Source organism: Nicotiana tomentosiformis, chromosome 8 (assembly GCF_000390325.3).
Source record: "Nicotiana tomentosiformis chromosome 8, ASM39032v3, whole genome shotgun sequence".
NCBI classification, from domain to species: domain Eukaryota; kingdom Viridiplantae; phylum Streptophyta; class Magnoliopsida; order Solanales; family Solanaceae; genus Nicotiana; species Nicotiana tomentosiformis.
In genome coordinates this window covers 14819131-14842695 of record NC_090819.1, presented here as the reverse complement: position 1 = coordinate 14842695, position 23565 = coordinate 14819131, and the positions used below count along the sequence as shown (strand labels likewise).

At 33.3% G+C, this 23565-nt stretch overlaps 3 protein-coding genes across 3 annotated transcripts; 2 read left to right on the top strand and 1 right to left on the bottom strand.

The window, feature by feature from the left end:
- Positions 1-2608: 2608 nt before the first annotated feature.
- On the top strand, positions 2609-6830 carry LOC138896621 (uncharacterized). The gene is made up of 7 exons (XM_070181901.1): positions 2609-2756; positions 2870-2922; positions 3500-3561; positions 3704-4220; positions 5482-5577; positions 6352-6447; positions 6559-6830. The coding sequence occupies exons 1-7, from the start codon at positions 2731-2733 to the stop codon at positions 6582-6584; spliced, it is 876 nt and encodes a 291-aa protein (XP_070038002.1). The 5' UTR covers positions 2609-2730; the 3' UTR covers positions 6585-6830.
- Positions 6831-7680: 850 nt separating this feature from the next.
- Positions 7681-11660, bottom strand: LOC104110946 (pentatricopeptide repeat-containing protein At2g20710, mitochondrial-like). The gene is made up of 2 exons (XM_009620519.3): positions 11296-11660; positions 7681-9405 (listed from the first exon to the last, which is right to left on the bottom strand). Exons 1-2 carry the CDS (start codon positions 11575-11577, stop codon positions 8257-8259), a joined length of 1431 nt encoding a protein of 476 aa, XP_009618814.1. The 5' UTR covers positions 11578-11660; the 3' UTR covers positions 7681-8256.
- A 1667-nt stretch (positions 11661-13327) lies between these two features.
- Positions 13328-19846, top strand: LOC104110947 (uncharacterized). The gene is made up of 5 exons (XM_009620520.4): positions 13328-13654; positions 15707-15760; positions 17019-17122; positions 18416-18454; positions 19433-19846. Exons 1-5 carry the CDS (start codon positions 13579-13581, stop codon positions 19583-19585), a joined length of 426 nt encoding a protein of 141 aa, XP_009618815.1. The 5' UTR covers positions 13328-13578; the 3' UTR covers positions 19586-19846.
- Positions 19847-23565: the final 3719 nt, after the last annotated feature.

Sequence of the window (23565 nt, the reverse complement as noted above, 5' to 3'; positions counted from 1 at the left end):
ATTGACAGTTCGCGTCCTATTGATCCAAAAACATCTGATGCAGGTTTGTTTGATAATTGACATACTAATTAATTCCAGATGCTATAAAAATACTGTTTAAATGGATATGAAACTTTACTTTTTTTATAATTTGGGACTCACATATTTGAAATCAGAATAACAATGTTGGATTTTGCTGACCTATCAAAGTATAGTATACAATGTTTGAAATCTTTAACATTTTGTGTTTAGAATCATGAACTGTTTTAGTGGTAAAGTAATACTAACTGATATAAATTCTTGTTGGTTTTTAGGATCTTGAATTCCAGCCAATCTAGCTCTTGACTGATCTACCAGTTGACATGGAATGGAGAATATGATATTTTAGGAAACGCTATTAACTGATCCAATTGAGCATTACAGTAGTATATACTTTCTTGTCCTGTAGAAATACATTTAGTACAAAAACTTTCTTAAGCTCTCAGGCCTATGACTCTACACTCTTATTATTGCCTATCCCTTATATAATTAGGCCTTCTATTATCAAATCCTTTTGGTTTACTTAGTTGCTTGGAGATCAATCTCTTTTTTAGTGTATAGAAACTACAGTGTAAATTGAAGAAGAGAAACGAAAATTATATTAATGGAGGTACTAGAGTTATATATGAAAGAAGAATAGTTATATCTCTTGAGACTAAACCAAAAATTTTGGATGTTATAATCTCATATACGTTACACTATGAAGCCGTGGGTACGTGTGTATGTGCGTGTGTTTTTAATTTCTACATATACATATAAAATATAATCCATATATTGATTTTCTATAATTTTTTTATCCTAACAATAGTTTTTAGAAGAAACAAATAGAAGCATTTCTTTCAATTTATTCATAATTGTGTGATGCATCTTAAATTGAGTCAAAAACTATGTTTAAATTTTTGCAAATTGTCTGATCAATCAATATGATCCTAAAAAGATACTTTAAATATTATAGACCAATATTTAAATATTCGGCGCGAATAAGTTTTAACCTTGTTGATATTAGTGTTATTATTTATCAAGACATGCGATTTTATTTCTTACAAATTTAGGCCTATCATTATTTCTTACTACATCACTGAATATCCTAAATTATGCTTTCGGTGATTGCTAAAGTGATAACACTGATAGCTACTCAGAGTGGACGACAGTCAGTACATTCTAACATATACATCAATATACATAGTGTGGTTTAAAAACATCACGACTCTTACATGATGTTTTAAAAATAAACTACCAAAAATCACCAAACTGCATCGATAACGAAGAGAAATCGAGATGATTGGATATACATAATAGAATAATCAAAAAATTGATATGATAAAGTTTCATAAATAACCGGCCGAACCGAATCATTCACACCCCTAGTTGTGATGAAAATAAATACATCAATTTCAAGCTTTTGATTAACCTAGCTAACTACATATGGAATGGACATCCAAAAATATTACTATTAATCATAACATTAAAATTTTATTTGCATTCATCGACAATGTAACCTTTGCATATACTCAGTTTAATGTGACTAACTATAGCAATTAATTTACTTACGCATTTTTCCAGGTACATAGATGGTCACCTTGTATTTGACATATTATTATTATTATTCACTAGTATAAAAGAATTGCACACTATTAGCAGATAAAAATAATACACAATTGATTAAAATAAAATGTTGTTTCTTACAGAAGAATTTTTCATACCCAAAATTCACTAAAATTGCAACAACTAATAGATATGAGAACATTGTCGAGTTCAGTAAAGATTTATCATACGTGTATATGATGTACTCAATGTATTCGAGCTTACCCCACTAATGTATTAGAAATTATACCTTGGGACAGCCATTTGCATAGCTATTCAGAGTTGCACTTGGAGACTTACGATTCCTCGAACTTGCATCATGACATGGCCATTGTGTAATTCCTTGAGAATCATGTCACTCACCCGTCACGTGTACTTTAAAAAAAATAATGAGTTCATGATAAGAATCTTAAAGGTTTGACTCATAGAGTTTAAATATTAGTTTCGCCTCTGATAGAAATAAAGGTGGAGCTACATGTAATGAAGCCAAGGGGCTCAATTAAGTTCTTTTTATCGAAAAATTACATTGTATAACTAAAGTAATTATATATATATATATATATATATATATATATATATATATATATATATATATCGTTGAAATCTTTTAACATAAGAAAGCATACATGATAAAAGTGGTTTAAAAATTGGCTTAGGCCAAGTTTAATTCTTATACTATGTGATATTCTTATTTTTTTTCTTTTTTGAGTTTTCTTAAATGAATTTTTACTCTACCACTAATAGGAGGATGATAAAAAGAAATTTTGACAAACTATAATTAATGCTTATAAAAGATTTACATGCAATATCCATCAAGTAACTTGGTTGTGTCATATCTGGCCAATATTTCTTTTGCGTTTCTTTTTTTCTTTTTCCTTTTCTTTTTTCAAATTACCGCCAAAGTTTTGTTAGTTTGTCAGTTATCTTCCGTTCGGTTATTGCAGGGCTTTGACAGTTAAATATATTCCTCCTCTGCAAAACGAACAATACCCAAAATTCAGTTTTACGCTCTCCCACTTTCTCTCTTTACTGCAATTTTCATTCCTTCTCTCTTTTTCTGCATTTTCCATTCTCTCTTTTCTGCATTTTTCATTCTTTAATCCGAATTAGTAAAGCATTGCTGTGATAATGGACGACGAACAGAAACAAAATCTGTGAGTTGATTCCTATTTTCTACATTTACTTTTTCTTTTTCTCTTCATTTGTGATTTATGCAGTTTTTTGCTCTGTATACTGACTCTGTTTTTCTCTTTTTCTTTGTTTTCAGACGTAAGAAGAGAAAGCATGATACTGAAGCTAATGTCGATCAGCCAAATATTGGTTAGTCTTCCTAAAATTCTGATCTTCCAATAATAGTAATTTGAATTTGCTTTAATAGAGACATGCTATATCTTGAATGGGGGACTGTTGTTTCTTGAAATTTCTTACTAAAATAATATTTTTGCTCAATTTGTTGATTGTTATGTATGAAATGTACAAAGACGGCTATTCCTTAAATGGGAACTGTTGTTTCTTGAAGTTTCTTAGTTATATTTTTGCTTAATTTGGTGAAGATTTTACATGAATGTAAAATTTCTTTAATTTCTGTACACGTTTTTGAAAAGTTTGGTCATCATTGTTAGTCTTCCTTTTTGATAAATGTTACTAGTAATTTGAATTTGCTTTAATGGAGATAAGCTATTTCTTGAATGGGGACTGTTGTTTGTTGAAATTTCTCAATATTTTTTTACCAATTTAGTGATTGTTATTTGTTATATAATGAAATGTACATCATGTTGTTCCTGATAAATGAAATGAGGTCATTTTCTTTGATTTCTGCACACGTTCTTGAAAAAGTTTAGTTGTTTTTAGAAAGACATGCACAAGTATTTAGTAACAATTTATGATATTGTTTCAGCTCAAATAACAGAAGGATTTCAGCCACAGCACGCCCCGCTTCCAGAAGAATCCTCTGCTGCGGTATTTACCTGCAAAAAAAAATCTTAATTTATTTTCATGTTTCCACTTAGATAATTGTGGTTTGAATGCAATGTTCTTAATATTTCTAAGTTATTTTCATGTTAGATAATTGTAACTTGAATGCAATGTTCTTGATTTTCAGGCTACACAGAATGTGGCAACTAACACTGTGGTGCCTATACAAAATGCTGATCCTATGATGCCAAGGCCAATAAATAATACTAGAAATCGAATGATATTAAACAGTTCAGCGACATATCTTGGACATATAGCGAGGCAAGTCCGGGGTATACATATTCCTAGGATGCCAAGGCCAATGAGTAATACTAGAAATCGAATGATATTAAACAGTTCGACGACATATGTAGGACAGCTGGTGAGGCAACGACATGGTATACATAGTCCACAGTTTCCTAGGATGCCAAGGCCAATAAATAATAATCAACTGATGTTAAATGTTGTCGCGGAACATTTTAGAGAAAGGGTGATGCAAGGCATTGGTATACATATTCCAGAAGAGCAATCTGCATCAAACTCTTTGGTCCAAGGACAGAGTTCTACTTCTTCAGACACAGACACAGATTTGCAGACAGAACCAACTTCTGATGCTCCTACAGATGACAGCTCGCGTCCCATTGAGCCAAAAACATCTGATGAAGGTTTGTACTCTTGATAATGTCTGACATATGAAGTCACCTATGTAATTAGAATGTGTTTATATTGACATACTAATACATTAAATCCATGTTGAGCTGCCAATTGTAGCCTAGAGACTAAAGCATAGAGTTTCATATGAACACTTGTAGCATTGACTATATTTGCCATTTAACATAAAAGGGGTAGCCTTGGTATGATCCTTCTTGCATTAGATATTAGATGGTAAAATTCTGCAGCTTTAGTAATGATTAATTTTAAGGACACTGGCAATTGTTTGGATTGATCTACTAGTTTGCATAATATAGTATTCAAGCTATTGTCATTTTAATTCTGAAAGGACAATAAAGTGTGAGCACTGGCGCGCTTATATAAATAGCTGAACTAGAAAATAGATTAACTCTACGAGCAATTACCTAAGGCGTATGACTATCATTTTTTCTGATGTTTTCATTCCTTACATGTACTTAGCTCTAATGGCGTATGACCATACACTGACAGTTACTGAAGGTTACACTCTTAGTGATATGAATGAATAAGAAGACAAATCCGTTGGCCCTCTATTAACAAATCCGTTAGCTTTATTTACCTGTTGCTTGGAAATCTATCTGTGTATAGAAACTAGTACCCTGATCAATATTAGGAAAGCTGTAAATCGAAGAACGAATTTAAAACTAATGGAGGCACTAGAAATGTGGAAGAAGAATAGCATCTCTATGTATGTATGTATGTATGTATGTATGTATGTATGTATGTATGCATGTGTGTGTTTTTGTGCGCGCGTGTGTACATACCAGACTATATCTGCCACTAATGATAGCGGTATGAATGAGTAAATAGCACGGTGATTCTCTTAGTTAAGTTTATTGAAGAGCACATTTCTGGTGGTCATATATATATATATATTTGCAAAGACCATTGGAAGTCTGATATTTGAGAGGATCTTGTGTGGGTATTTCCTATTAAGGAGAGAGATAACTAGACTTATTTGAACATAAAAATACCATTTAAAGATTTAACTGCAGACACATTCTTGTCTGAGCTAAATGGATATGGAACTTTTTTATAATTTGGATCTGGATAAGGACTATTCAATTGTATTCACATAACTGGATATGTTTAATCCCTAGATCACCTGGTGATTAGCAAAGTGATTAAAGATTTACTGGTTAACTATTTGTTAGTTATTAGTCCTTCCTAAATGGATTAATCAGTTGTGTTTTAGTGGCAAACTAATAATGGATATTCTGCTTCTCTTGCTGTTAGGGACTTCCAACCAATCCAGAAATATTCAGACAGAACCAACTCCCAATGCCCCTACAGACGACAGTTCGCGTCCTAAGCCAAAAGCATCTGATGCAGGTTTGTTTCCACACTTCACAGTTTGTTCTTAGAATCCATTTCTCTTGATAATGTCTGGCTAATGAAGTCTCCTATGTAAGTACAAGTTTTATATATTGACATACCAATACAATTAAAGAAAACTTGAGTCCTTTTAGCACCAGTTAAGAGGATTAAGTTTCATACTTGAAGGGAAATGAATCCTGAACTGCAATTTGCACATTCTGTTCTCTTGATAATGTCTGATTTATGAAGCCATATATGTAACTAGAATCTGTAAACATTGACATACCAATACATTAAAGAAAAGTTGAGTCCTTTTGGCACCAGTACTTAAGAGGATTAAGTTGCATACTTGAAAGGAAATGAATCCTGAACTGTAATTTGCTCGATTAGCTCATTGTGGTTCATGTGTAGCAATTATCTGCCTAAGCATTCCAAATAAAAAAAATTTAGGGTCAAAAATATTTTATTCCTAGTAGTCCAGATGCGCCAGAGGCAAAACGGAATAATATAGCGTAGCCAAGTAATAATCTGTGGCAGATTAGCCAAAGAAGTGTGATATTTTGTGTGGGTTTTTCCTATTAAAGAGAGAGAGTTAGAGTTATTCCAGATATGAAACTTTTTTATAACTTGGAGCTGCATAAGGACTATTCAACTGTACTCACATAACTTGATGTGTCTAATCCCTACATAACCTGGTAATTAGCAAAGTGACTAAAGATCATTTGATGAATTAATCAGTTGTGTTTTTGTAGCAAGCTAATATGGATACTCTGCTTCTCTTGCTGTTAGGCACTTCCAACCAATCCAGAAATTTGCAGACAGAAGCAACTCCCAATGCCCCTACAGACGACAGTTTGCGTCCTATGGCAAGAACATCTGATGCAGGTTTGTTTAAATGCAAACTTTAACATTTTGTTTTTAGAATCTTCCAGTGAATCATGACCTGTTTTAGGGGTAAAGTAATACCAACTGATATATATTCTTGTTGGTTTTTAGGATCTTCCAGCCAATCCAGCTCCTGATCATGCACCTACCTCTCTCTAACCAAATCAAGAATTCTGATCTACACACTATTAACTGATTCCATTGAGCATTTCACTTCCTTGTAATTTTTTTTTGGATCTTATAATCTCATATTACTTGATACTGTGAAGCCGTGGCTGCGTGTGCACGCACACTCTATATCCGCCATTAATGCTAGCTAGTGATGTGTATGAGTATGACTGTATGAGGTAATAATAGTTGTACTACATTTCTGTTGGTCATACATATTATACAAAGACCAGTGAGGCTATGTCATGTTTGCTGATCAAACTTGTTTTAGAGTTCGTTTTGATTCTTATAACATAATAGCATTTCTTACTTGGTTTGTGAAAAAAGGTTTCATGCTAATTAACGACAAGATAAGTAGTCCAGTGATCCATCTCCTGATGCACCCAACTCTCTCCAACCAAATGAAGATTGTTGATTAACTGATTTACCAGTTGACAATGCAAGGAGAATGTGATATAACTGAACCCATTGAGCATTTCACTCTCTTGTGAATACTTACTTAAGCTCGTTGTGTGCTGCAGCTTGGATTGATCCACTCAGTTTGCATAATAATATTCGACGGCCATTAGAGTAGTCCTTAATTTGTTCCAGTTATAGTATAGTCCATTTTTATATGACAGAGAAATCTATAGCGCTCGGTTGATAACAAACCCGCCCGTCTACCTTTCTGCACTTAAATACTAAACTTTTGTTTGTAACTCGTGAGTCATGACGTGTGCCTAACTCATGTATCATAGGCTATGCTCTTACCACTAGAACAAACCCCACGGGGCTAGTATAGTCCTTTTAATTCTGAAACTAAAATGCCACATAATCATTCTGCTGACAATCAATATCCTCACAAGACTATTATTAAAAGAAAAAACGACTCCCTGCGGAAAACTTCGTTATGACACAATTCTGAAAATTAGAAATTATCTTTTGCCTGTTTATATACGTCTGCCACGTAGAAAAATTGCAGCTTATCGCTATTTTTATCAATTTTCATACTAATTTGACTACTGAAATTGCAGGCAGAAAGGGAAATGTAGGCTACATTTGCAACTGAAACAACACCAGGCCATATGAGATGCAAAGAAGTTACTGATCCAGAGTAGAGAGTATTGGAAGAAGAAGAATACATATACAGCACATCCAGAAGACCACAACATGGTTTCTTTTTAAAAGACAAATACATATACAGCACATCCAGAAGACCACAACATTCTGTCAAATGTTGCGCTTTAACAGGATATACAAGCTCATTAAGATGTAGGGATTGACTCTCTGTTCAGAGCTGAATAAACAAGTCAATACCCACGTTAAGAGCTCATTGACACAGCATGTGCCGAGCTCAATAATAGTATTGACGACTAATCTTGGGTAGGGTATGCTAGTAATCACGAATGAACATGCAGGCTAGGATCATTAGAAGCTAATAATCAACAAGTTTCATTGAGATAAACGTCATGCTTTTCATGCAATAAAAGACTGGAATTGCTCCTGCTTGTAAGGTGAAAGCAGAACCTGTGTATTCAGTTAACTACTTTGCTCTTGAGCGTCCTAATAAGCTTCAGTTTATAGTACACAGCCAAAACATAGTCATACCTCACATCCCAGTGTCCTGGACTTCAATTGTTCCTACCCTAGATACTGGTAAATTTAGAGTTTTACTTTGTTGATAAAGCACCGCAACTTGTCACAAAAAACTGCTGGAAAAACACCCTTCACTTCTAAAGACCTCACAAACTCCTCAGCCTTCTCCACATTTCCCTGATTTTCCCAATATTCTACACAGGTACGTAAAGTCTCCCTGCTAGGTTTAAATTTAGGCGGGCAGATTGAGACTGCCTTGCTCAATGCTTCTACAGCTTTTGAGACCTGATCTTCATGGATATACCCACTTGCCAAATGACACCATGTGGCGACTGAAGGAACACCCCCTTTTGATGATCCTCTGTCAATGAGGGCCTTAGCCTTCTGTAGAAGACCATTTCTACAATAAACGCCAATCAAAATATTTGGAACACGGAAGTCATAGGATAACCCCCTCGATTCCCATTCCTCAAATATTTGTTCAGCTCCTTCTATGTCGTCAAATTTCATTAATGAGTTCATCATGCTAATGTAACCCTTATTATAAATTGGTTGATTCTGCTTGTACAGATCCCAAACTCGGCGAACCTCTTCCTTCTTTCCAGCTTGTGCATACTGTCTTAGTAATAAATCAAATGCAACGTTCTTTTTCTTGACAGGGGCAAGCATGCCCTCCAGTTTAGTTAGCATTGCCAAAGCTTTTTCCGCTTGCCCAACTTTAAGATACATCTCTGCAGCGATACTATAAGTATTCCAATCCAATGTGATCCGTTGATCAGATTCCATCATCATTACTATTTTATCTATTCCATCAGAATCTCCAGCAGCAGCATATGCACTTAACCGGATCATGAGAGTGAACTGGTCAAATGTTATACCCTTCCCCTCCATTTCATTCATCATGTTGTCCATTTTTTCCCAACTTCCTGTTTGATAATACATTTTCATCATAAAATTGTAGCATAATGGTGTTCTAGCAAGCCCCATATCCCTTACTTTCTGCATGATTTCCTCAGCTTTCTGAACACGCTTTTCACTGGTATAGCAGTTTAGAAGAGCTGAATAAACATGAAAGCCTTTCAGCTGTCGTGGGATGCTATTTAAGTACTTCTCAACTTCTTCTAGACCTTTAACTTTAAACAACAGATGAATTCGCGCTGCAATATCAGCAGGTTGGGGGCTGAAAAATCTTTTGTCAGTCATCCAATAAGATACCTGTCAACAAAATTAAGATCACTCAAGAGGGCAGAGGCAAGATTGATTAAAATCAGCTGCGTATGAAATAAAAGCGAGCAGCTTGATGCTTTCGCCTTGGATCTCCTGACACGTATGCAAAATTTTGTTCTTTCCACATCTTGAAAGAGTGAGGAACTATGTCCCTTATTATTCATATACAACACAGATTAGCCTTTGGTAGTTAGGTAAACCATTGGCATTTAAAACGCATGGCCAGGGCCACAAGGGAATAGAGATTACTCGATTAGTGCAAAAAATCATGCACAACTTTGATATCTCTGAAGGACACACACCGTGCCCTTTTTAAAAAGGTGAAGTAGTTTTATAGATAAACTAGCACAGATTGTGCACTATTATTACTGTACAACATCTTCAGAAGCAAAACAGCAAAAGTATGCCCCTTTTACTCCTGTAGGGCTTCTAACAGTTGTAACACTGATTCAACCTTATTTACATGTTCCAATCTACACCATGAGCAGAAACAAAAGTATACAGTTAAGTTTTATCTTGATGATAGAGTGACGCTAGCAGTCTTTGGAACATCTTCCATTTCTTTGAGTCCATATAGTCCACCATATGCATGCTGGTATAGCATTCCACCACATGAGCATGCCACACACCAGCCTTTTTTATGAAGAAATTTTTATATTCCCAGGCAATATTTGTCATAAGACATAAAAGCAGACACAAAAAGAGTAGAAACCCAAGTGTCAAAGACACCACGACAGGGATCCTTGGTATTAACAGAAAAGCATTTAGTTCGCAGCAGACAAACTGAAGCGCAGTGCAGTGCACCATGAAGGCTTTCCCAGTGTTATGCCTAAGCCAACAGGTAAATCCTCGATAACAACCATACGCACAAAGTTGTTACGCATCAGCTAATTCACATTGGACCTTAATTAACTGTTATGATAGTCTTTTACCCTTTACCCATTTGTTTTAAAGAAACAAAATACAAAAAGAAATGATCTAATTCACAATACATTGGGTTAAATTCATAGAACAAAGAACATGTTAAGAGAGTGTTTGGTCAAGCTTATAAGCTGGTCAAACTGGCTTATAAGCATCTTTTGGCTTATCAACAAGTTTGGCAAAATCCCAAAGTACTTACAAGTCAAGTACTTATAATACCTGAGGAGCCCTAAATAAAACCGCTAACTTCCTCTCCATTCCATGTCTGCCGTTCCTCCTTTTCCTTACAAATATACTTCTAAATTTGTAGTAATTTTTGTAAAAACTCTATGAGTAGTTTAGTCAATTGCTTATTATCAGTTTCGGCACTTCTATTCAAACGCATAAATGCTAATACCAAATCAGTTTCAGGACTTCTATTCCAACACGTAACTGCTAAAATCAAATTAGTTTCATCACTTCAATTCAAATACGTAACTGCTAAACTCAAATAAGTTTCAGCACGTCTATCCAAACACGTAGCTGCTAAAATCAAATTAGTTTCATCACTTCTATTCAAACACGTAACTGCTAAACTCAAATCAATTTCAGCACGTCTATTCAAATACGTAGCTGCTGAAATTAAATCAGTTTTAGCACTTCTATTCAAACATGTAATTGCTAAAATTAAATCAGTTTTAGCATTTCTATTCAAATACGTAACTGCTAATATTATATCAGTTTCAACAATTCTATTCAAACATGTAACTGCTAAAATAAAATTAGTTTCAGCACTTCTATGCAAACACGTAACTGCTAAAATCAAATCAGTTCCAACACTTCTATTCAAACACGTAACTGCTAAAATCAGTACTTATCAGCACTGTATGCTTATTAGCTATTTACAATCAGCTAACACTGACGTGCTCCAAAATTATAAGAGTGTGACTAATAGACAGGTGTAGTTAGTTATGTTACCTCAAGGGCATGTTTGTATCTTCTGTAGCCTCTTAATTCTTTAATCATATTCTGAAGGTCTTCTTTAACCACAAATTTCCCTTCTTTGATCCATTGATCAAGAACGGGTACTATCGACTCATTTGGGTCCCCTAAAGGTGAAATTCTTCTGTACAGTGAGTCTCCATTGGGTGATCTATACAGATGTTTACTTGACATTGAAACATAGAAACGGTTTAACACATTTCTGTTAGCAGATATTGAATTTGAAGAATTTCTTAAGATAGGGATTAAAAGCTTCATTTAGGGTTTATGGTGAATTTGGGGAAGTGAAGCAGAAATGGCGTTGGGGTTTAAGGGTTTGGCGGGGGGCTGAAAATGATGAAGTGCACAAATAGCCGCTTTAGAACCGTATTAAAAGCATAGCTTCCAAAAATTTTAAAATGTGCAATTTTGTTCGAGAACTTATTCGAAAAAGTATTTTTGAGTAAAACAATTCAAAAAATAATTTATATTTAATTAATTAATTTAAAAAGTATTTTTGTAATTTGTACTTGATTAAGATTTCAAAAGTGCTTTTAGAAAAAGTTAAAATAAGCTATTTTTAAAGAAAACAAGCACTTTTGGCTTCACAAAAAATTGTCAAATTGGCTAGAAATATTTAACTTTTTAAAGTATTTATCTCGAAGTCAATTTTTAGATTTGAATTCAAAGTTTGAAGTTATGAATCGCCGAAAAAGCATTAAAACTTTTAATGATATTTTAAACTTAATCTTTGGCGGAAGTTAGACTCCAAAAAGTTCAATAAATAAAATTTTTATGTCAAACACTCATATATGTAATATATTAGGATGGACTTTTTATAGGTATTCAAGTTTGCGAAATGCTTCGTCGCACGATAATTTATAGGTATATTTCAAGTCTCATTTTCTCAACTACAATTTATGTTCAAATACCTTTTCTTCCACAATTTTATTTCTTTGACTTCGAATATAAGTTATTAGCATTGATATCATAAATTTGTTTACACGGTCAGATTACCCAAAAGGTAATTAAAGCAACTTTATTTAGTAATTTTGATTGATAATTTCATTAAATGATAAGTAATTCGTTATAAAATATCAAATTTTAGATAATTTTTAAGAATTTTATTTCATATTAGTCATATAATTTGATTTTTTGTAATTATCTTTTCCCTTTAGTTAGATATTTTCAAATTCGAATCTTGCCTATACAAAATCCTATTACTGTCAGACCTCTTTATAACAGCATCCTTATATAACAACCATTTATTATAAAAGCCAAGTTTTCCTCAAAACCGAATTTTTAAGTTATATTTTACCTTTTTATAACAACACTTTACCTATAAAACAGCAACAATCATAGTTATAGCAGAGCTCTCTTTGTAAAATTACCCCTCTATAACAGCCAGATAAATTCTCTAAGATTACTATAATATTTCTAGAAATCTGCACATAATCTTTTCCATTGAACAAGTTTCCATCTTGTATAATACAGAAGATTTGCACATGATATCTTTTTCATTAGACAAATGCAAAAAATATTTAGATAGAAGATTTAACTATTAAATTCTTAGGTTGGCTTCAAGGAAAAGCTATCGGATACCCTTTTGCTGAAAGTTTGGACAAAAATCTTCGTCAATTATGTCGCTAGTAAGAGAATGAAATCTACGAAACAAGCTACAATTATAAAGTTCTTCCCTCAATCTTGAAAGAATTTATTTTTCTAATAGCTTTAAAATGTATTCGCTTTATTTAATATTTAATTAGTGAAATATATATATCTTTTGAGATTTTAAATTTGAATAGTTTTTTGATCTTTTATATGTAATATTAGAAAGAAGAATTGGTTTTTGATTTTTAGATAATTTTTGTCTATAATAGTCAAAATTATTTAAACTTTTAGTGTTGTTACAGGTGTATAGCAATTATTTACTATAAAAGCAAAAAAAATATTAAAACAAATAATGTTGTTATAAAAATACTTGAAAATATAAAATTGGATGTGAATCCAGATTAAATGATTACATGGGATAGAAGAGAAAACAAAACCCGAGGGACAAGCAGCGATACAAAAGAGTAAAGACAGCATATTTTTCGAAGTAACCGTTGTTTGTGACTTGTGCCCCCAATTCTATTTTCGACCATCTCTTCCTTCCTTTTCCTCTCCTAGTTTTTTCCATAACTCCATCTCCTTCTTGACCCAATAAGGCAACAACAACAACAACAAAAAAAGAAGAAGAACAGGAAAGGCGAGGGTTATAATTTTTAGCTGTGAAAAGAGATGATTCCGCAGCAATGGGCACCGCCTTGTAACAATCAGTGCACCCATAAATACGCTGCTCTCATGCAAATCCCTTGTAATTACTCTCTTCTCACTCTTGTAGATATTTTTCTTTAAATTCTAAATGCATTTGCTCTATGTCTGAATTTTATACTATGTTAATGTGTGCTATCAAAACAAGAATAATCTCCATTTTATTTTTGTTTGATGGGAGGAAAGTAGTTGCCATTTGCTATAGGATTTTGGGAATTTTTTGCAAAAGCAGAAATTTTATGTTAATTTTCCAAGTGGGTGTGACTAATTGTTCAAGAAATAATTAAAAAGAGTTAAGTTTTATGCGCTGGCGGTCACTTAAAAGCTATATGTAGGTCACTCTCTTTAATGAGTATTGATTGATATGTAACTTGCTATAATATATTAAAATGCAATGATGGTGTAAAAGCTTTCATTGCAACAACAACAGACAAAGACGGTATCTTTAGAGCTTATGGTGGTCTTTCAAATTGATTACATTGTTTATTAGCGGCTGGTACCAAATTAAGAGGTTTTCTTTAATCAAAATGCATCTAAGCCCTATAGACTGCGATGAATTGCTTTTCTGGTTAGTATGAATTTGAGTGATTGTTGAATATATGCATCCATCCGACATTTTATGCATGATATAGCATTATAGCTTAGCACATTGCATTAGGCTGTTTTCAACTGTGTCTGGCTATTGAAGGAAGAGGAAGAAAGTATTAGTGCCTGGAGGAAAATTTTCAACTTGCCGTCATTAGGGTGTTATTTCTCTTCTATCCTAATTATACCTTGCAAACAGGTTTTGGTTGGACTATGTGTTTGGTTGGATTTCTGTGGCGTGCCGTTTCTTTCTCATTTATATTCCTTTCGGCTCTTACCAAACCCATTCTACCTTATAGACCGGGAAACTCAGACTACTGCTGACCGGGCCTGGTTTACCATCATAATCCGTTGGCTTGTTTGGCGTAACTCATTACTTACAATGAAGTAAATTCTAAGCATTCCTCTAGGCCTGTGCATTTGGTTGGATTTCTAAGGCATGCTGTTTAATTTGAATCCTCCCAACTCTTAGCAAGCCTATTCTACCTTCATAGTCCGGGAAACTCAGACTACTGCTGACTGGGCTGCGTTTGCCATCATAAGCATGTTTGGTGTAACTCATTACTTACAATGAAGTGAATTGCACACATTCCCTTTTGTGCAATTTATGGTTAGCTTACTGAATTTTCAAATGATAAGATTTTGAGCCAATCTAGCTACTCTGAATAATCAGCAACAATTCATGGACTAAAATAATAGAAAGAGTGTGTTGGTTAAGCATTCAAAAATGTGTTACTTAAGCAGAAAAGGGAAAGTAAATCCTAGACATTGAGATTTTTAATCAGCTACCTCTCTTCTCTTGAGAAGGATAAGTTGGTAAAGTAACAACTCTTTAAAGAATTTTAAGATAACTGCCAACAGGAACGGTCAATAAGGTCTTAAAAAATGTCAAGTTCCTTTAACTATGGAAAATTTGAAGGTCTTTTTATTTTCCTAACGATCATCTATTTGTGATTGGTCTGTTCTCTTTGTTTAAGTTGTCATTGCAATTAAAGGTCACCTTGGGTAGCTTAAGAATATCTAGTTGTGAATGGATAAGATGCATTAGCAGGTTCATATTCAAGTATCTAAATTCTATCTTTTTTTATTACCTTGAGTGGAGTCTCTCAGATTTTGTATCCTAATAAAATCAATGCTGGTTGGACAAATATAAACTTACTTGGAATTTGCTCTTCTTTCAAAGTATTGCATGTCATAAACATCAAGTATTGCATGGTAATTCTACTGAATAATAAGTGTGTTGTTTATGGAGTAGATGGAAAAGGAGGGTAGCTAGTAAAAACCCAATACTTTAACAACAATCACTCCGGCCTTTTTTAGCTTGCGATCTTTATCTATTTGTTATTTCGTTACGAAACAATTCTCTAAGATATATTTTCTTTGACAAAATATAATACCACTTTAAGTTTATTTCAAATGTTTTAGTATTGACTTATTCTTGTAGTAATTTGTTTCTTGGCATGAATAAGCTCGGATATATCACAATTTTGCTATGTCTGAATTTTTGAAGGGAGAGTCTTCTGCAAAAAAGGATGTGATGCTGATGGCGAGACATGGGATGAATGTAAGTTCCAAGCGTCCATGCTATGGATATTGTTGGTTTCTGAATAACCCTGGTGAATAGTTAAGTTGCTTGCTCTCTTTATCTTGTTGTCTGACCATTGTGATGAGGAACTATGTTGCCTGTAAAGATCTCTGGTGAATAGCAATTTTGTTATGTTGCGCAAGATAATATGTAAATATGGGTTGCATCCCAGCAGGGCAGATGCACCTTCGCTTACGTGGTGTTATCCGACACCACTTTGTCGGAAATTTTCACTATATATATATATATATATATATATATATATATATATATATATATATATATATATATATATATATATATAAAACAAAACATAGGTTAAATAAGATAAAATGACACCACTAGTTAGAGCTCCTTGGCTCTATTGGTTAAGTGCCTTAGTTTAATTAGAGGCCACGGGTTCGAACATCGTCAGATGCATCGGTGTTTTAAAATTTCTGTGCATATAAGTGGGGCTTGAACTATTGACCTCTTAGATGGTAAGTTCATACTAAAACAGTAGGTCGAGGGTCAATATCACACATTCCAAAGAAAAATAAATTCCCTTCTAAGGTGCTATTGTTTCCATTGTAAGTTGTTTTACTATTTCTTTTTTCTTTCATCTTATTTCTCGGTGATGAAGTAGATTAAGACCGATTTGAGGAATCAAATGAATGATGAGTTTTTGAGTGATTGTTTGGTGTCTTATATAGAAAATGAAGAATTTAATATTATTTCTAATGAGACTATTATAGATACATTTCAAAAAACAAAAACTCGCCGAGGAGAGTTGTAGCAATGTACTTGAATTCTGTTTTATTAATATGATTCGAATTGTGTTCTTTTTTGATTTATGATGTCGTTAGAGTAATTTGTTCATTTGTTCACTTCTTTGAATGTCGACAATGCTTTGGAAAATTCTGCATACGCCACTGCAGCCCAATACTATCTAGTTTATGAACGTGGAAAACCATGCCTCAACTTTGTAGAATGCCCATGTAGTTGTTCTCTTATATGGATAGCTTAAGTTATTTAACCTCGAGAGTCGAGACAAACATCGTAAGTTGATATTCATGGTTCCTCAAGTTCGGGGAATGGCCATAATGTGGCTCCCCTTTGGAGTTCAAATTAAATTATTTAATCTCGAGATGTTGCATGTATCTATCACTAATGCTCAGGAAATGTCTTAAACCTGAGACCTCAATGAGGCTTAACTATTGGTCCAAGCTACACTAGAAGAATGAATAGCTATATGCAGGTTTGTCAGAATGTGAGGAAATATGCTATAAAAATCCAGTTCTGAAGGATCAACAGTGGAGTGCTTACATTGATCGATCCCCTGGTGCTGCCAGCTGCTCTGAGGTCTCCCAACCCTTCTTATTATCTTCATTCATTGGTTGTTCTTTCACAGTTCTCAAAATGTGATGTTTCTAACAATGTCATTTGTATCACGAAGAATTTTATCGATCGTAGTTCAAATTCAATTTTCAATCTGTACAAGGCCTGGATTGAACGTCAACACTCTCAATAGTATTCTTCATAATCTTACCAAATTGCCAAATTGTATGTAGCAAAAGACTGACAAAACAAGGTTGTATATTTTGAGCTTCTAAAATATCAAGGGAGCTTCTAGGGCAGTTGTGGATGCCTTTACTTCATATGTTAATATAAGCATTCATAACTTCATCAAAATAATATAGCGTTCATCGATCCCTGGATCAGTATCTTGACTATCTGGTTTTTGAGGTTAAAAATGGAAGGCTTAGAGATCCCTCTTAATTTGGCCGTAAGTACTATTTCTTAAGCCAACTTAAAAGTTACTTTTTCATGTCATGAAAGTTAATTACCTATATCTAGTATGATCAGTCATCAGTTTTATCCTTTGTTGCACGGACTCTCCAAAATGCTGCCACACCCGTTTCCTATTTTTGGAGGATCCGACACGCACCCAACAACATTTTCGGAGAATCCGAGCAACATAGGTTTTATCGGCTAAATTGATTTTGAGGAGGGACTTGCTAAGCAATTGATGATTTAATACCTCTTCTTATTTAGTTTGTTAATTTGATTTCTTTAGGTATTATAGTAGTTAGAATTTCAATACTCTTTTAGCATTTCTGCATTGCAGTTGGTTCTTCTTTGGTTTCTCCTCTTTTTGTCTTTTAGCTTCTGAATCTGCATCATAGGAAAGCGTGAGTGGCGCACCAACAAAATATATTGCGCTTATTGTTTAGACTCATAAACAGGAACATATTGAGAGAAAAAGAAGGGAAAAAAGGCTAAGGGGTTGAGTTCTACTCTTTAGTTTACATTATCATCTATTGAGTTAGCCTCTTAAGCTCACTTTGTGCAGACAAAATATAAGTGATGAGTTGTAGAGAATGATTGCTAACAGTTTTGGAATGTGCACAAAGAGGTCTCTGGAGAAAATGACTGAATTCCTATCCAAAGAGGAAAGATATTGTTCCATCATAATTAGAACACCGTTTGGGACGGAGGCGTAGTAGTAGTAGTTGTTGTTGTTGTTGTTGTTGTATTATTGAATATCGTATTATCTGTTTGTTTCTGGAGTATAATCTTCAAATAAAAAACGTGAACTGCATAAACGTCTTTTTTGGCACATAAGTGACATTTAATCTTCTTTATTGCACGCAGGAATGCTTTCATGCTTGTGTAGCTGGCTGCGGATACAAGGTCAGTTTGTGTTATGGGCATAAGCTTTGGGAGTTTATTTCCCAAGTAGTTGCACTAACTGAACTGTCTAAGTAATTGTAAAATAAATTAAACTGGGTCGAGATAATATGCATTGATACAATACCTTCTTGTAACTTGTTTCGTGACCAGTGATCATGAGACCCTAATGTCAGTCGAGAAAATAGCTGTAATTTCTCAAATCAAGATACTGAAAAGCTTGGAAATTGCTGCTCTTTTTCCCTGTCATAAAATTTGTTGGACATGTTTTCGGAAGCTTGCTGCTTGAAAAGTTATTGAGTGCTGATCCTTCTTTTCTTCTCAAAAGTATGCGTGCAGATGAGTGAAGTTCAAGATATTTAGAAGCATGGATATAAGTAAGTGTGGTTATCAAAAGAGGATCCAAGTGAAAGTAGCACCTCAAACTTACTCTGTGTTTTACCCTCTGTCAGGGCTAGGAAGAAACAAGTGCAAGAAGAAAAAAAGATAAAAAATTTAGAAGTAACTTTATGTGGACATAAGAGCAAGGTAGGGGTAAGGTCTTGGAGGGAGAAAGCCAAGGGTCTATCGGAAACAACCTCTCTACCCCAGGGTAGGGGTAAGGTCTGCGTACACACTGCCCTCCCCAGACCCCACTAGTGGGATTATACTGGGTTGTTGTTGTTGTTGTTGTTTATGTGGACATAAGTACGAGGGTCGGGTAGATAAGATTTAACATGGGTAATTTCTATGTTAGCATTTGAAGAATGCATATCAAATATCCATACCGATGTTATGGGCACATCTAGGTGAATGAAGAATCCATGTAAACTAATTAACCTGCGATTTGATCCAATTATTTTGATCGAGTGCTTGCTCATTTAGTCTGCAACCGCGCTAGCATTTTGTGTTGCATTTGATGTTATTGTGCTCCTCTACATGCTATGCTTGTCATGTGCATTTCTTGTTTCTTATTCAATGGCTTTGTTGTTGGTTGTGCAGTTTGATGTCCCTTCGCAAAAAGTCGATCAAATCCATCCGAGCAAGCCTCTCAAGCCTCCTCTCAAAGAGAAGCCGGCCATGCCTGCTGTTAAAAGAATACCATCCCTTGAATCCAGCCACACTATTGATGATGTACCTGGGACTTCAGCGTAGCAGCAGTGGATCTAACAGTTAAGATAACTGGGAATCTAACAATAGATGTATTCGGCAAGTATGCATTTATTTTATTCTACTAGTATTACTAGCATAAGTTCTAAGTTTTGGGTCTTTTGGAAACATTTTTGATAGTCCATTGGAAAATTGGCAAGAATTTTAAGGCTAACAAACAATCATAGACAAGTGTCTCATAATATCATGAGAAGAACTTTCTGTACTACTCAGCAAAACAAGTATAATTTCTCAGTTTTGTAACAACATATTAGACATACCCATTATAATCCCATAAGTGGGGTTTAGAGAGAGTAGTATGGACGCAGACCTTACCCCTATTTAGTGGAGGTAGAGATGTCGTTTCTGAAGACCCCCGGCTCAGGGACAGATGAAAAAAAGCAATAGCAACAAGCAGTAACAACAACGATATAATAAGATAACTGAAGCGAAAGAAATAAGTGGTAGAAATATAACTCTAAGTGCTTGATGGCATTATTGATTAAGATTGTCGTTGGTTGTCTAGATTAACTTAGTGTTATGGTGCTATTTTCAGCTAACGGACTTATTATAAAATATAAAAAAAAAATGAAAAGGTCCAAAATTGCCGTTGCAATTGCGAAATTGTCTAAAATTGTCCCTTTACTTGTCTGGTTCACGGGTTGTTATATGTTGCTTATATTCATGGACATTTATTTAATTCGAGATATAGACTGGATTTAGTTAATTCATTTTGAAAGGATTGCAAATATTCCTCGCTAGTGGATGAAAATATTACTACTCCCTCCGTGCCATTTTATATGATACACTTTGACTAGGCACAAAATTTAATAAAAAAAGAAAAAATTGAAATTTGTTGTCTAAAACAAGTCATAAATATTTGTGTGGTTAAAACTTAAAACTCATCTCATTAAAAGTAAAGTGAGAAATTTAAAGTTAAATTGTTTTCAAATATGAAAAATTATCATTTTTTTTTTGGCTTGATTAAAAGTCTCCAACCAGATTAGTGTCACATAAATTGAGATAAAGGAAGTATCTAATAACCTCCATATAAAAGTCTCCCGCTCACTATCAAGAAAATTATTTTTATCATATTAAGTATAAACAAATAATTTATCTCGTCTTGATGCGTTTTAATTTCTTTGCTATAAAATTTCCATATAATATTAAACTTTCCTGCTATCTTCTATACTTGATAAAATAGTTCTTTAACGAGACGTTATTATTGAGATCCCCTGGCACTTTAATATACGTACTCTAATAATCAACAATAAAGGAATATTTAAACTTATTTATCAAAATTGTCCTAATCTTATATATTACATGTTCTAAACAATTTTTTAAAAACTCAAGGAGTCGAGAGTTTCCTTACAATTTATATACAATTCATTATTATTGCTTTAATTATGAGATTTAGTTATACATTTTTCCTTTTTTCTCGCATCTCATATTTCTCTATTCTATGTCGCCTCTCTCCACCCAAAACTCCATTAATTGAGTGCCAAAATATGTGGGTTCCTCTAAGATACAAGAATCAAAAGTGTTTTTTAAGACTTTTAATTTAATATGGAATGTATCTTAATATGCCGCCTCTCTACACCTTTTTTTATCTCCATATTCCTTTTTTTAAGATCATACACTTAGATACAAGTATCTCACATGTATCAATCCGAAACAACGTTAAAGAAATATAAAAGCACGTCATATTTGCTTGAAAACCCATAGAGGACACTTTTAAGTGATGTTTCATTTGAAATAAGAATTGGTTGTATTTTAAAGTTTTTCGATTGTTGCATAACTAAAATGATATCCTTATCGCAGGTGTTTCATTTATTGTATAATACTTGGAATTGAATTATCTACGATTTTCATACATTATTTTTACCTAGTTAAATACAACTACAACATCATACAAATTTTATACTATATGTCTTTAGTATATATTTTGTATATGATTTGTATATATTTTGTATGTGGTGTATTCTTTTTACGCTCTGAAATTCCAATCAAAATTTCCTCTCTTAATACAATTTTGATACATATCAACAATTTTATATCAAAAGATAGTATTTATGACTTAAATACAAATTTCATTCACGATTCATACATTATACAACTATTTTTCAACTTTCATTTATCATTCAAATAAATAAAAAAATACTACCACAACAGAATACAACATTAATACAATTTTGTATGTCTATTGTATGTCATGCGTTATTTTTCTTTTTCGAGTTTCAATCTGAAATCCAGCAAAAATCAACTCTAATCTTCACCAAGCACCCTCAAAATTGAGATATAAACTCCAAGGAATATTCTCAATCATTTACAACAATATCCCATCCAAAAAATAATAATTTTTATAAATCTAAATTCCAATTCAAAGCTTTGAACCTTTTTAATGCCTGTCAACTTTAAATTTACTTTTAGTACTTTACTACCAATCTGAATGCTTCTTCATCTATTTTGAAACTTTAAAAAAATATATATATATTAAAAAAAAAAAAAAATGGATGTTTCCTTAATACTAATAGTTGAAAAGTTCTGTGAGGACTGAGAGATTGAAAACTTCCAAGGCGGGTTGATACATATCTATAATTTAATAATAATCTATGATGAATTTTAGCTTATACTATAAGTATTAAGCTTAGAAGTAGGCACTTTTCAAGTCACAAACTCGAGATTTCAAAGAGGACAAATAAGAAAATAACTCCAGTATTAGTTTAATCTCCTGAAAAGTTGCTCTATTTTTCAAAGGAATAACTGTAATACTATATTCAATTCTTAATATAAAGGGATACTTATTAATACTATTTTGTATATAATTTATAAATTATATATCAACTTGTAATTAAGTTAAAACCTAAACAGTGAGAGTAAATAAATTTCTGATATAGTACATACTATATCAGGTAAAAATCTCTATAAATAATTTCATATTCTAAAAGAACAAAGTAATCAATAAAATTATAGAGACTTTTTTTTATAAACAATACACTTCATATGATCAAAACCTTTAATCTAAGAAATACTTTTCATAAAAGGAAGGGCTCTATTTCGTTAAAATGTAGCTTTTAGCCCAATCATATGTATATTGTCCCAAATTTACAAGGAAATTTTTTATAAAGTTTTAAAGATTACTACGGATTTTTATCCAAACTATTGAAATAGCAGCTAGTGAACACAAAATATATATGTTTTATAGCAAAAACACATCCAAAATGAATCACTCCTTATCCGAGAATCACACTTCTCCTAATCTCAACTATGTATTCCTAATTTCATAAAATTTTAAAGATTACCACGAATTTTTATCCAAATTTTACATTTTAGAGCAAAAACCCATCAAAAATAAATACCCCATTACTTGATAATCACACTTCTCCTAATCCCAACGATATATTCCTAATTTCTCCCTCATGAGTCATGAATTGCAGAAAAAATATTGCCCAATAATGATTATACTATTGGGCTAAAAGCCAATTAGAAGAAAAAAAATTGGATTAATTGTTAAAATAAGAGAAAGCATATGATGTGAGATCCAGGTTGAAAAAATTATCAAAATACTAGTGGACCAAAAAGGTGAATATGACTGTCACACCCCTTTTATGCCCCCAAAAACGATAATGTGTGTTATGGATGGTGGGTTAAAGAGTTTTTCCAAATAAAGTGACAAACTTGATTAGGGATTATTTTATTTACAGAGTCGCCTCTTGGAATTGAGTTTTGGGTGTTTCAAGTCACCTTTTATTTGAATCCCTAGTCAAAGGAAGGTTTGACTCTATTATTATTGGTCTGCGAAAACAAAGTCCGGATAAGGAATTCTATTGACCGGGGAGAAGGTGTAAGGCATTCCCCGAATCCTGTGGTTCTAGCACGGTCGCTTTATTGACTACAACTTAGCTTGAATTAATTTTGGACAAACTGTGATTTATTGGTTTCCATATTTTTCTTTATCCGCTTTTTGTTGCTTGATTATTCGTAAT

Excerpts from the sequence above, each read along its gene's own strand:
- LOC138896621 (XM_070181901.1), top strand. The coding sequence starts at position 2,731 with ATGGACGACGAACAGAAACAAAATCT. Across the intron at positions 2,757-2,869 it reads GACGAACAGAAACAAAATCT|ACGTAAGAAGAGAAAGCATG; the intron begins GTGAGTTGATTC and ends CTTTGTTTTCAG. Across the intron at positions 5,578-6,351 it reads GCCAAAAGCATCTGATGCAG|GCACTTCCAACCAATCCAGA; the intron begins GTTTGTTTCCAC and ends TCTTGCTGTTAG.
- LOC104110946 (XM_009620519.3), bottom strand. The coding sequence starts at position 11,577 with ATGAAGCTTTTAATCCCTATCTTAAGAAATTCTTCAAATTCAATATCT. Across the intron at positions 9,406-11,295 it reads GATACAAACATGCCCTTGAG|GTATCTTATTGGATGACTGA; the intron begins GTAACATAACTA and ends TTTTGTTGACAG.
- LOC104110947 (XM_009620520.4), top strand. The coding sequence starts at position 13,579 with ATGATTCCGCAGCAATGGGCACCGCCTTGTAACAATCAGTGCACCCAT. Across the intron at positions 15,761-17,018 it reads TGGCGAGACATGGGATGAAT|GTTTGTCAGAATGTGAGGAA; the intron begins GTAAGTTCCAAG and ends AGCTATATGCAG. Across the intron at positions 17,123-18,415 it reads GTGCTGCCAGCTGCTCTGAG|GAATGCTTTCATGCTTGTGT; the intron begins GTCTCCCAACCC and ends TATTGCACGCAG.